This window comes from Erpetoichthys calabaricus, chromosome 3 (genome assembly GCF_900747795.2).
Source record: "Erpetoichthys calabaricus chromosome 3, fErpCal1.3, whole genome shotgun sequence".
Lineage (NCBI taxonomy): Eukaryota > Metazoa > Chordata > Cladistia > Polypteriformes > Polypteridae > Erpetoichthys > Erpetoichthys calabaricus.
Window position 1 is genome coordinate 20,660,921 of NC_041396.2, and position 14,425 is coordinate 20,675,345.

Genomic DNA, 14,425 nt, shown 5'->3' on the forward strand with positions numbered 1-14,425 from the left:
TTCTCCTATTTTGGTTTGGCTTTCTCTCACATCCCAAAGGCATGTCAGACAGTTTAATTAGTACTCCAAATTGTGTGTGTGTGTAGCATGAGTGTATTGGCAAGATAGATAGATAGATGTGAAAGGCACTATAGATAGATAGATAGATTCTTTTATAATCCCCAAGGGGAAATTCACATGGAGAGTTGGTTACTATAATTGCTTTTGGTAGACTTGGGTGGTCATTGAATATTACCTTAGATTCAGAAAGAAGGCTTGTGACCTCTGATGTTCCATCAAGACTGTGCTACCTCCAATTCTGCCCCCATCAGATCCTTGGAATGGAACAACTCAGGACACACACTCTCACACACACACTTTTCTATTCAGTTATGGCCCTGAGTGAGTCACTTCACTTTATCTGGCACTCACAGTACATCGAGATGGATTCATCTCTACTTTAGTTGTATAGAAGCTTGGGATAAAGTTCTGTTTTATCAGGCAGTATGTGTAATGTGAATTTCCCATTGGGATTAATAAAGTATCTGTCTATCTGTGTATCTGTCTGTCTGTCTGTCTGTTCGTTCTGTTTTTGGTGACTTCTGACTTCTTGGTTGGCTCCTTCATAACACACATCTACTTGTACTGTACCTGTAAATCACTTGGATGTGGTGTTCAATATTTCAGTTAAATGTGAAAAGGGACCACAACAGGCAGAGTCTGAAGCAATTCTGAGGTGCTTTGTAGGAAAGTTGCATCATAAAGCTATAAGACAAAAACTGCAGCTGGCTAATGGAGATCTTGTTTTCCTGAATGGTTGAGCTGGCAGTCTTGCAAGGAGAAAGCCACTGCTTTCCAAAAAAAAAAAAACATTGCTTCCCAAGAACAGTTTGCTGAAGAGCAATGTTTTTATGGACAGGTGAGACCAAAATAAAACTTTTTGGTTCATATGAGAAGTGTTACATTTGGAGATAGAAAAGCACTGCATTCCAGTATGAGAACCTCATCCCATCTGTGAAACATGGTGGTAGTAGGATCCTGCTTTGGGCCCGTTTTGCTGTGTCTGGGCCAGGACAGCTTGCCACTGTGGATGGGAAAATGAATTCTGAATCATACCAGCGAATTCTAAGGGAAAATGTCTGGACATGTGTCTGTGGATTGACATGTCAAGAGAAACTGGGTCATACAGCATGACAACGACACCAAGCACACAAGTGGTTCTATCAAAGAGTGGTTGAAGAAGAATAGGATAAAGGTTTTGGAATGGCCGAGTGAAAGTCCTGACCTTAACCCAATAAAAATGTTGTGGAAGGACCTGAGGCATATAATTCATTTGACAAAACCACAGAAATATCCCTGAGTTGAGGCAATCTATATGGAGGAATGGGCTAAAATTCCTCCAAGTCGATGTGCAAGATTGATGAAGTCCTACCGGAAATGTTTATTTGCACTTATTACTGCTAAAGGGGATCACACCAAATACTAAAAGCAAACGTTCACATGCTTTTGCCACTCATGGATATGTAATAATCTAATACTGGGTGATTTTCCTCAATAACTAAATGACCAAGTTTGATATTTTTCTCTTATTTGTTTAGCTGGGTTCTCCATATCTACTTTAAGGAATTGTGTGAAAATCTGATTTTTTAAGTCAAGTTTATGCAGGAATGTGGAAAATTCTGAAGGGTTCACTAACTTTCAAGCAGCTGCTGTTAATTGAATTTCTTGGCGGTGAACATGGACGCTAGGAATAGTAGAATGTATTTGTGTCAAAATGGGTGAGAATCACCAAACTGTTACCTTAGCTGAAACCCATGAGCTGTGTTCAAAAGGAGATCGTGTTCATTTTCTGTTTTGGTAATTTTCATGTATTTGTTCATCTTTTCAAGGGTTTTTCATCCCATTAATCCAAACTCTCTTTTTATTTTTTCCTCTCCCTACAGATACTTTCCCTAAAGCCATTGCCTATGGACACCTTTGGGCTTCAGCACAGTTGTAATGAAGGATGCCCACATTCCCCATTTTTGCCAAGATGCCTCATGCCTGACTGGAGTGGACGTGTTCCTCTTTGGACACACATGCTCAGTTTCTTTACGTGGGCCACACAGATAGCCAAGAATGGCTAGGAAGTGAATAGGCTGTGCCGTCTACTCCACCATGCATTCCTCAGTGGGCACTGCTGTCCCATGGTACTCCCCATCGTCTGGCAGGGCTCAGTCACGGCACCCGGGTATCAACATCAAACAGAAGATCTCCCAGTGGGAAGGCCGCACTCAGCAGCCGGGGCCGTCACGTCATGCTTTGCTTTCTCGCACCCTTTCTGATGGTTCAGAGGGATCGTGCAGCAAGACTGGCCTCACCAAGGCAAAAAGCCTAGGCCTGGACTTTAGGGAAGAATGGAAAGAGCACAGTGTCCACCAGAAGCAGCACCGCAAGAACTCGTGTAGCACTGACTACACATCAGCCAAGGTCTTTGAAACATTGGAGGGTGAGGACAAAGTGGAAAATGGTGGCTGGGCCACAGACTTGGGGAAGTCCCTCCCTCCGGGAAACTTTTATACATCTCGGGGCTTTTGGAGGAGAATGGAGGATACTCCCAGGAACAAGAAAAATGGGGAAGTTGGGGAGTCGGAAGAAAGTGGGGAACCAGCAAAAACTCCCCAGGAGGAACCCGCTATCAACCCAGTGCCCAAGCCTCAGCGTACATTCAAGTATGCAGGGGATCATGGACCCCAAGGAAGAGGATTGAGAACTGATGATTATGTTCTTGGGAGCAGCCATGCAACAGCCAGACGTGGAGTGGATCAGACGTTTCCTCTGCCCTCCTATCCGCCACCCAGCCTTCCAGATGGCATTGCACGTGGGAGAACTAACAGGTACCGACCTTTGGGGTACAAAAATGAGGTACTGATGAGGAGAGGATAAGTACCAGGTTAAGACTGGATCTTAGAAAAGCAAGCAATGATTTCTGGGTCCTCTGTCTACTTTCGTTCGACTTCAAATCTTTATTTTACTGTTATTTTATTTTATTTGAAGAGAACATTACGTACAATAAAGTTTAACTTAACAAAACAGAATGTATCCCCCAACCAAGAGAAAGAGAATAGAGCCAACAGCAAGAGCAAATCTTTAAAAACATCAAGGAAGGGAGAATATCCTTTCCCGATATAAATGCTTCTTCTAAAATTTGACTAACTGGATATATCCATATTTAAAAAAAGTTTTGAACATTGTATTATTGTATGCAATGTGTAGGTTTGAGAGGGTAGATAAAGGTGATTATCATGTAGAGTATTTTCTGGGTCACAAAGCAGTGCATATAAAGAAGTACAGCAAGATTGTGTTTCTCTTGCAGACCAGACTTTCATATTCATCAATTTGTGTCAATGTCTTTATAGCTTCTATATTTGCTGCTCTGCAATAAAATTGAAAGTTAGGTAGTGCCATGCCACCTTCTACTTTAGGACTCAAATTCCAAATAAATGAGGTTATATTTGAGTCTAATTTCTTAAAGAGCAATTTGTTAATATGTTGCAGCGGTTCTCAAACTGGGGGGGGGACCGTGAGAAGCGATTGCATATTTATACTATTTATATTTTTATAATTATTAAACTTTACCATCTGAGGGGAACTAAGTGACTGAGCTCCGTCGTTACCCCCACCACCTAGACCTGACCACTAATCCGCTGTTCCGTTATTCGCTGCCACCACATTGTTTTCCCACCGTTATCGCTCGACACAAACCAGCCCTTATTTTTTTTATCATAATCAAAAATGATCAATTCTTTCGTAGAATCAAAACACTTGCGAACAGTTTTCGTATATTTTAGAAGCAAATAAGAGCGCTAAAGGTGGATACAGATAACAAACAACATATTTTACATTTTTTGTACATTTTTTGTGTTTTTAAGTGGTGAAATTGCCCGCTCAACTCAAATGGTTAAGGCAAAGCAGATGCATCCATCCCATTAAAATTTCAACTTAAATTTAATAACTAAGATGTACGTAATATTTGCTGAATAAATAATTGTTTGGCAAAAAATGTTTTATTCACAGCAGCCTGTACCTATGCAGTGCTGCGCAGTGGGTATGTGGCACCCTTGTGCAAAGTATTTGGCGCCCCCAATTTTCTTGAAATATTATTGATTTTTAAATTTTTAATAATAGGGTCCGTAAGCCATCGAACAATTTTTAAAGGGACCACCACGCAAGAAATTCTAAAGAAGTTTGAGAACCGCTGGTGTATAGGGATGCTCTAAAATAGAAAAAGAAGTTAGAGAAGGATGTTCATCTTGATAGTGTTGATTCTCCCTGCTAATGTGAGATGTAGGGTAGACCATCTGTTCAAATCATGTAAAATTGTGTTGAAAAAGATCTTTATATTTACTTGTGATGTTTACCCCTAGATATTTAAACTATTCTGATTAAATAAACTGATAGATGCTCATTCTAGTATCCTGTGCTCGAGAGTTCACTAAGAAAGCTTACTTTTATTCAAATTGATTTTCAGTTCAGATATCTTTTGAAATTCTATTAGTGCATTAAGGACTACTCGTAAGGATGTGTATGGATCTGATACTGTATATACAGTACCATATCATCTGCATATAGTGGTACTTTCTGTTCAAGTCCTTCTCTGATAATCCCCTTTATCTTCAATGAATTTCAAAACTGAATAGCCAATGGCTCAATGGCAATTGCAAAAAAGCATTTTTGATACATGCGGTGGGTTGGCACCCTGTCCGGGATTGGTTCCTGCCTTGTGCCGTGTGTTGGCTGGGATTGGCTCCAGAAGACCCCCGTGACTCTGTGTTCGGATTCAGCGGGTTGGAAAATGGATGGATGGATGGATTTTTGATACAGGGCATCCTTGTCCATGTTTTAGTTTGAAGTAATTTGAGATCATGTTGTTAATGCAGTCAGAGGCTTAAGAACTGGTATAAACTAATTTTATCCATGCACATATATTTGGGCCAAACCCAAATTTGTGCAATGTGGTGAATAGATAGTCCCATTCAACCGTATCAAATGCTTTTTCTCCATACAAAGATAATACAATCTCTGGTATGTTAGATTTTATAAGTGAGTATATTACATTGAACAGACGCTGAAGGTTTGAAGCTAAGTGTCTGCCTTTAGTAAATCCTTCTAGCTAGAACTTAGGAGAGTATCTTAACATTGTCATTCAGAAGTGAAATTGGTCTGTATGATGCACATTCTAATAAGTCCTTAGTTTTCTTTGGAAAGTTGGTAAAGACTTTTGGTGTCTCTAGCTTCTATAGACATTGCTAATAATAGTGGAGCTAACTTAGTTGATCATTTTTAATATATTTCCACTAGGTAGCCATCAGAGCCTGCTGCTTTCCCACTTTGGAGTGAGTTTATAGCATCCAGTAATTCTGTAAGTGTCAGAGGTTTTTCCAGTTCCTCTGCACTAAGAATATCTGTCTATGGTAGTCATGATGATTCAAGAAACTCATTAGATTCTGTCTTATCTTCTTTAAACTGAGTAGAATATAAGAACTTATAGTGTTCCCTAAGTGTGTGAGTTACAGTATATTTTGCTGGTCAATGATTTAATCTCTATCTGCGTTGGTAATTTCTGATACTGCACTGTGAACTTCTCATTTGTGGAGTTTTTGAGCTTAGATCTTCTCTCCTTCTCTCCATGTTCATGGTAATGATGTCACAATTTATGAGCTGTTCTTTTGTTATTATGATTGCAAAACCAGTGTTTTCCTATAAAGTGCCTCATTTGGAGACAGCATATTCTTGATCTATTCTGGTAATTCTGCTGATTAACTCTGATGCCTTCTTAGTCTACAATTTATTTTTATGGGAATGATATGAAATAATCTGTCCTCTTAAAAACACCTTCAGAGTTTCCCAGAGTATTCCTGCAGAGACCTCTGAGGATGCATTTGTTTCTAAAAAGGAATCGGTTTGCTTGTATTCTGTAAAGTTCACATCTGCTAACAGCTGGGCGTTAAGACGCCTGCTATAAAATGAGTGTGTTGGGCACAGTGATTCAAGCTGTAAGATCAGAGGGGCGTGATCGGAGACAACTTGCAAAATTTGATAGTGGGCAGTAAATTATTATCGATAAAGAAATAATCAATTCTTGAGTAACTATCATGTACTGGTCAGAAGACGGAATACTCTCTTGAGTTTTGATTTAAGAATCCATGGATCTGATAAGTTATGATCCATTTTAAATTGTGTGATTCCTTTTGCGTTATTAGATGTTATCACCACTGTAGTTGAAGACCTATCTAGGGTTTGGATTTAAAATATTCTGTAATTAATGTCTCCAGCCATTATAATTTTATGAGTATTCATATTGGGAATAGATGCAAATAACATTTGGATAAAATCTCTATCATTCATGTTAGGTGCATAGATTTATTAACATTACTTTAGATTTGAATAAATTACCCATCACTATAACAAATTGCCCTTCAGGATCCAATAATGTGTCTGATGCTACAAATGAGATTGTTTTATGTGTTAAGATTCCCACACCTCTAGTTTTCGTTGAATATATGGAGTGAAAAATGTGACCAATCCAAATTCTTTGCAGTTGAAGCTGGTCCTTACTTTTAAGTGAGTCTCCTGTAAAAATACAATCTTAGCATTTAGGCCTGTTAGGTAAGAGAATGCTTTTTTTTCTCTTTAGATCATGATTGGGACCTTTGACATTCTAGCTTACAACATTCACTGTTTGGTCAGAGAGACACTGCTTCTGAACTTTTGAGGTCATTTTGTAATCTTCAATAAAAGTAGTATGTTGTTTCATAAATTAGCTTTAACCTTGATTTCATATTATTGCCAGGTATTACATTTATATATTTGGCTGACACCCTTTTCTAAAGCGACTTACAACATTTGAGACACAATTGGTTACATTTCTTTTTCCATTTGAAGCACATGTGGGTGAAGTGACTTGCTCAGGGTCGCATAGTGTCAGTGGGGGAATTTAAACCCACAACCTCAGGTTTTAAAGTCCAAATCCTTAACCCCCATGCCACAGTAAGTAGGGTTATAGTTGTTCATATGAAAAAAGACATGCAAGTTATGATTGTTCCAATAGCTTTGTTAACTCAATAGCTTTGTTAACTTATTAAATGAAAAGATTGGCACAATGCACTTGGGTACGATCTTGTAATTGCTCAAATTACCTGCCTCTCATACTCACAATTGTAAACCTACTTTTGCCCACCCTGTATATACAGTATATTGTAATGAGACACAAGTAACATCATAAAGAGCTGGGACACCATAGTGATCCCCATATATTGCATAGCCAAAATACAACAGAAAAGAGATGTTTGAAAAACAGTCAGTCCGTCTTGTTCAGACGAGAGCCTTCTTCACACTGCCCCAAGATGATGCCGGAGCCGGTTAATGATGTCTGCATGACATGACTTAGGATACCTCCTGAAGGCTGTGCTTTACATATATCCTTCATGAGTTAGTATTATAATAAACAGTGAATGTCTAATTAGCGCCTTCCTGTCCCACCCAAGTCTGAAGTATCATCCTGTCTATCCCCCCACCACCACCTACCCTGCTTGTCCTTTAAAAACACCATTTGTACAATAACAGGCCACCCCTGAGAACTGACTTAACGTTTTCCTGAAGCTCTGTGAATAAATGTACATAAAGAATGGGCTGATAACAGAAATATTACAGAAAGTGAAGCTGGCTGCTAAAATCATTGGGCATTGAGTCCATGAGGAGGGTGCCCCACTGGTGGCTTGCAGGAGTAGTTTGGGATTCTAAGAAAAGGGGAAATTTAATTTTTATAAAAGCAGAGGGGGATCTTTTCCTCTTCAGCCCACTGACTCTTGAAATCGGATCTCTTTCATTACTTTCCTGGCTCAGTGTGGAGCTGGGGGTGCTCCTGGGGTGGTGATGTCATCATGTTGGCTGCTCTACACCTTATTGTCTGCTTATGGCCTAGTTTTGAAAATGAGGTCATAGGAAAATGTTTTGGGCCCGTGCCAGAAGTAGTGAGAGAACATCCAGCAATCCACAGCAAGGGGTATGGTGGGGGTGGTGGTTGGAAACTGAGGCTCTGAGAAAAGATCAGCATCCCCAAAACTGGCACCCTTCCCGCAGAATCATGTGGTCACATGCACTCACAATTGAAGGAGGCTGCACTAGTTATTAGGAGGCGCCTGCAGAAACATTTCAAATGAGCCAAATGCTAACTGGAGGAATTGTTCTGGATTGTTTGCAAAAAGTCAATGATGGTCAGGCAGCTCAGCTCATATGGGAGTGGCATGTTATTTGGAAATTTTAAGCTGTGATTATCCAGCACTGCTGTGCACTCAAAGGCAGGTTGTCCATATTATAGAAAGACCCCCTTATGTGCATCTTTGTCACTTAACAGAGGTGAGGTCGTATCAGATAATACACCATGGGCTGAAGTTTCAGACCCTGTGTTGCTTGCTTGTTTAAAGCTCCTTTCACTTTTACACTGCAACTCAAGTGGTACTCCCTGCTGTGATCACTAGTGAAATAACCCCTCTTCAAGACGTTTTAACAGTAGCCCGCCAGCCAGCCCAGAGTGTAACTCTTCCACTTTGACAATGCGTAGAGAATCAGACCCTGGGAGGATTCAAAAGTCAGTGAAACCACTCCTGCCTGGTTAACCACGGAAAAGAAATCTTGTTCAAAACCATCTCTGTGCTCCATTCGATACCACCCAGTTGTCCTGCCCCTCACCATCGTTAATTGGACTCGTTGCTCTTGAGCATCATGATAGTACCTGTTATGGAAGGCTTAATATGGAGTAGAGTGACTGTGCTCTGTAAATATGTCGATGCAAGTACTGTATATGGTCATATCTAATTTTGTTTAACCAGAATCCAGTCCAGAGATGGTTCTTCCTGATACGCTTCAGCACTCTAAGAACTTGTAATGGAGTAAACAGAATGAAGGAATATCTTGCTTGGGTTTTCAACCTGCTGTTGTCCAGTTTGTTCTGCAGTGTCATGTGGTGCAAAACTTTGTCAAAAGCATTAACTTTAGGTGTTTTCCCACCACAGCAACTTTGTTTTCAGGAACAAATGAGTTCCTGTATAATGTATGCCCAGGGCCACTAGGGGTCAATGGTAACTTTTGGGTGTTGTGTCCCCACCACACAACAAAAATGGCTTTTTATGCAAACTTAGATATGGTACCTGTAGCAGACTGGTAATAGAATAATTTAAAAATAATTGCTATCTCTTGCTCTGTGTAAACCTTCAATGCCTTTCCTTGGTATTCACGTGAGTGTGAACGTCTCTTCACCGGTGCTCCCCTCTCTCGAGCATGTTCCTGTAAATCCTGCTTCTCAGACTCAGACTGTCATTATTTTCGAGGTGTCTTTCTCACTCACCTCCTGTCTGTTTTCTTATTTGTTGAAGATGGTTCTCTGCGGTCCCTTGTTCATATTAAACTTTTGTCTTCTGAATATGCCATGGGGTTATAATTCAGTCCTGGAGTGCCACCTGTGGCTGCAATTTTATATTCAATTTTGGATTATTAACTACTAGCCGACACCCGCCGCCGGTGTAAGAATAGGAACGGAAAACGATGAGAAAGAAATTCAGAAATCAAGAAGAAATACTTCTTGAAAGATGCAGTGTGCATGTAGAATTTCCGGCCAAGCAGGATTACATGTGAAAGTAATAAATAAATCAGGCTTTCTCAATTTACGTACTATGGCCATGGCATCCTGATAGTTTTGTTGCATGTATCTTGGACTTCCTGGAAATGTGGACGATAATATGATCATTTTGCCTATACGTTGTTATTTTCAGCGTTTGCTTGCAGTGCGATAGTTCCACGCGTAGATCTTATTGATGTAATCTGAGATAGTTGAGACGCACGCCCTCTGTTTTAACATACGCATCTATGACGTACTGTTGAAATAGTTTGCCGCTGGAGTGCAAAATACTACATGTATTCCTCATTGCTATTCTGTACGCGTAAAATTGGCATTGAGTAAGCCTTATTCGCATGGCGGTTCTTTTATCGGTAACATGTTGTAAATCTTTGTGCCAACCAATGTCTCCGTAAGGGAATAAAAGTGGGTAAACCATAGGATCGCAATTCATATTGAGCGTGGAAATCTGTTTACAGGATTTGCCTATGGGATAGATGCAAATGTCCCTTTCGGCCGGCGTTTCATCATCTTCTCCGACGAAAATCGCTGCAACATCGGTGTGACATGTCGGGGCATTGTATCGTCGTAAATCCTGCCTAGGGTTTTCCTTGAAAACCATTCGTACAGATACTGTTGGATTGAACTGAGCAATTTCATGCATGTGTTTGTATGATTTAGCGAAGGGGTTGATGGTTTTGAGCATGGAATCTAGCTGGAGAAGTACATTTTTGCTGCATGCAGAGTTTGCTTTATTTTGTAAGCGTACTTCAGCAGCTTGCGCTGTGTCAAAAACATACAACTGTCCATATCCTGGAGAGGTAGAAGTGTTAGCGTATAGTGGAGAGATTTGGTGATAAATTTTCCCGTGTATTTTAAACAGTATGGTCCGTGGCCAGGAGGTTGAGTTATCTGTGCACCCATGGAAGCAAACGCTAGAGAAGAGTTGTATTCTCGAATGTGTTCACGATAATTTTTAGCTTCTGATGTTTGCTGTGTAAGAAGCTGTTGTAAAGACACAGGTGGCTCCCACAAAGGTGGTAAAGCTACTTTACCGTTGTGGCAGCACCTCGAGTACTTGTTGGATGTATTACGCTCAGCAGGCCAGTATAGTGCATGACATGGAAGAGGACGAATAGGAATCAAGAAATGCCATGTCGGCTGCGTGTGGGCGGGACTGATTTTGAAGAGGAGCTGCAGGTAGCGTGGGGAAGGGTTTGGAAGAGGCCGAATAGGAATCGAGAAATATCTTGTCAGCCGGGTGTGGGCGGGACCAGTGTTTGAAGTGCAAGCAGGACGAACCAGAAGAGAAATATATATAAGAGATTTCATGACTTTTATCTTTAGATCTGTAGATGCCATGTTTCTCAAACATGGCCATGGGGCACTCCCTTTTGTTACTTTATTATGTTACACATAGTAATGTTGTCTATTGCCATGCCCAAGCTCCTTTGCTCTCAGATTCAGTCCAGCAGGATTTTCTGTGGCTACTGGTTTAGGCTGACAATTACGCCATTGTGCGTTGCTGTGTCCAGACTCAATGGTTCTCAAACTCAGTCATGAAGTGCCCCTGTGGTTGCTGGTTACTGTGTGATAATGAACTATTGTCGGTTGTTACGCCAAGACTCCATGATTGTTGAGCTCGGTCCTGGAGTGCCCCTGTGGTTAGTGGTTTCTGCTCAGTATTTGATTTTTGTCTATTGCTACACCCAAACTGCATGTTTTTCAAAAATTTCATGGATTGACTGCTGGTTTATGTCTAGTTTTCAACTAATGTGTGCTATTATGCCCATACTGTTTCATTGTTGAACTCAGGCTTGTGGTGCCCTATGTGGGTGTTGATGTATTCTGGGTATTGGACTGTTGTATTTTTGTAAGATCCAGACTTCATAGTTCAGAAGGTTATTTCTGGAACAACCCATGTGGTACTGATTTAGGTTACGCTGCTATGTCCATAGTCCTTGGTTTCAGTGCTGGAGTGACCCCTGCTTCTGCTTGTTTGTATTTGGTCCCGACTGTTGTCTGTTGCTATGCTAAATATAATATATTGCCAGCTAGTCTTCTCCCAACTCCACACTTCTTATATTTGACTGGCTGAGTGGGACGTTTAATGCTGGGCCATATTGTACTTTCGTGAAACAGTGGGAAGTTCTCCTACTGTTGCATAGATCTAATTGAAGCCCTGTGACCACATGCATAGAGTGCTGCCAACCTTCAGAGTCCTATTCTTCTATTAAAGGACCAGACAAACAAACACACACACACACACAAACACACACAGTGCTGCGTTCCATTAGAAGTGGAAAGTTGGAATTTTCAACTGGAACGCTCCCTTAAGTTGGATTTCCAATTCGGAAACTTGGGACTACCCTGTCAATTCTTATCATGATGTCAGTCCAGAATGGTTACATAAATACACTGCAAACTGTAGATAGATAGATAGATAGATAGATAGATAGATAGATAGATAGATAGATAGATAGATAGATAGATACTTTATTAATCCCAAGGGGAAACTCACATTGTGTATTTCACTGTAGTGAAAGCTGTAATATTTACTGTTTATTAGCACAACTGTCTATTTGTGTCTCATTAAGTCAGCCATACACACCGTACTGTCCAACTTTTCCAACACATAAGAGAATGGTGACATTGAGCTCTGTGATATGAGGTTAGAACAAAGAAATTAGACCTTCCTCCTTTGTATTTTGCTTTGCACCCCTGAAGATACTAATGCTGCCTTCTTGTATATCTGCCAGGAAATCATTTGAGTTTGAAGATGCTGAAAAGCTGCGCGTTCTCGAGTCGAAGAGCCAGCAGGAGGCGCTGGAGTGTGGCCATTCGGGTCTGTACCACACACTATCTGAGGACAACATCTACGAGGACATTGTCTGTAAGTTTTTAGTGGTCAAAATTCCCAAATAGTTTTTTTTATAAATTTACAATTAATTTATAAATAACAAGCTGGTTAAGTTTGCAGGTGATACTAAAGTAGATAGACTGGCAGATAATCGATAATCTGTTGAATCATCACAGAAGGACTTGGACAGCATACAGGCTTGGGCAGATTTGTGGCAGATGAAATTTAATGTCAGTAAATATAAAGGATTACATGTAGGGAGTAAATACAATATGTGAGGTTTGAATACACAATGGGAGGTCTGAAAATCGAGAGTCCACCGAAAGAAAAAGATTTAGGAGTCGTAGGGGACTCAAGCTGATCAACTTCCAGACAGTGTTCAGAAGCCATTAAGAAGGCTAACAGAATGTCAGATTATATAGTGCCCTGATGTATGGAGTACAAGTCACTGGAGGTTATGGTCAAGCTTTATAACACACTGGTGAGGCCTCATCTGGAGTACTGGGTACAGTTTTGGTCTCCAGGCTACAAAAAGGACATAGCTGCACTAGAAAAGGTCCAGAGAAGAGCTACTAGGCTGATTAGAGGAGCTACAGGGGATGAATTATGAGGAAAGATTAAAAGAGCTGAGCCTTTACAGTTTAAGCAAAAGAAGATTAAGAGAAGACCTAAGTGAAGTGTGTGAGTGAAAGGAAGAGACAACACTCTTATAAAGGTTTGGGGTTTTCCTGCCCTGTATAATGTGAGGTCTGCTCGTCTAATCAAGACTTTCGTATACATAAAGAATACAACCGGTACGACATGTTGGTATAACAGGAGGATTTAGATATCGGACGGACAAGAAGATAAGTACAAAGGTTAATGGGAAAATCCAAGGGACATTGGGTGATGTAGGAGCGTGGAACCGGAAGTGATGTCATCAGACTGGGATGGGGGTGCGATTGTGAACACAGAAGGGAACTCGAGTGCGTGACTTCTTATGGGGTTGTTTGCTCTTCAGTTTTCCTGCTAAACAAAAGAGAGAAGAGTTCGCGCTCTGTTCCAAACCTATTCCCTACGAAGTATCACGCTCCGTTGATCCGTTCAGCTGCTCCCTCCTCGCTTGTGTGTGACAAGTGTTTGAAATTATGAAGGGAATTATGTCCAGGGGACGGGTAAGCTGTTTGGCCTGAATGGCCTGTTTTCGTCTAGATTGTTCTAATGTTCTAATTTATTAATTATTAGTTACGTTTGTATAGTAGGTTAAGTTAGTCTTAAACTAGTACAACATTCATTCTCTGTGACTTTAAAATGAGTTAATCAAGAATACAGAAACTTGTTAAGGGTAAATTTCACACAAACGTTAGGAAGTTTTATCTTCAACAACAATAACAGCAACATTTATTTCTATAGCACATTTTCATACAAATGATGTAGCTCATAGTGCTTTACAAGATGAAGAAAGAGAAAAAAAGACAAAATATATAAGAAATAAAATTAGGCAATACTGATTAGCATAGAATAAAAGTAAGGTCCAATGGCCAGGGAGGACAGAAAGAACAACAAAAAAATAAAACTCTAGACGGCTAGAGAAAAAAAAATAAAATCTGCAGGGGTTCTGAGGCCACGAAACCACCCAGCCCCCTCGAGGCATTCTACATAACATCAATGACCTCAATCAGTCCTCATGGTATTCAGGGTTCACATGAAAGAACTTGATGATGAAGGTCATGTGGACTTCAGGCTTTTAATCCATCAGTGTAGGGACATCACGGTGCTTTGATCGGGAGGTGGTAGTGCAGATCGCCACCACAGAAAACCAGAAAAAGAACAGCAGAGAAAGCAGGGGTGAGTAATATATTCAAACATGGAATAAGTTCTCAAGTAGTGTGGTAGACTTTAAAACTCGACGTACAGGTCCAAGATATATGGAGAAGGCTGAAGAGGCACATCAA

General features: G+C 40.5%; 1 protein-coding gene across 2 annotated transcripts in view; it reads left to right on the plus strand.

Annotated features, from left to right (window-relative positions):
* The window catches only part of dennd2c (DENN/MADD domain containing 2C), a 218,023-nt gene that overhangs the window by 85,872 nt on the left and 117,726 nt on the right, over positions 1 to 14,425 (plus strand). For both annotated transcript variants that reach the window (XM_028796440.2, XM_028796441.2), the window contains exons 2-3: positions 1,923 to 2,855; positions 12,391 to 12,524. In XM_028796440.2, coding sequence (XP_028652273.2) covers positions 2,137 to 2,855; positions 12,391 to 12,524 — 853 coding nt within the window. In that variant the 5' untranslated portion in view covers positions 1,923 to 2,136. The remainder of the gene's footprint in view (positions 1 to 1,922; positions 2,856 to 12,390; positions 12,525 to 14,425) is intronic.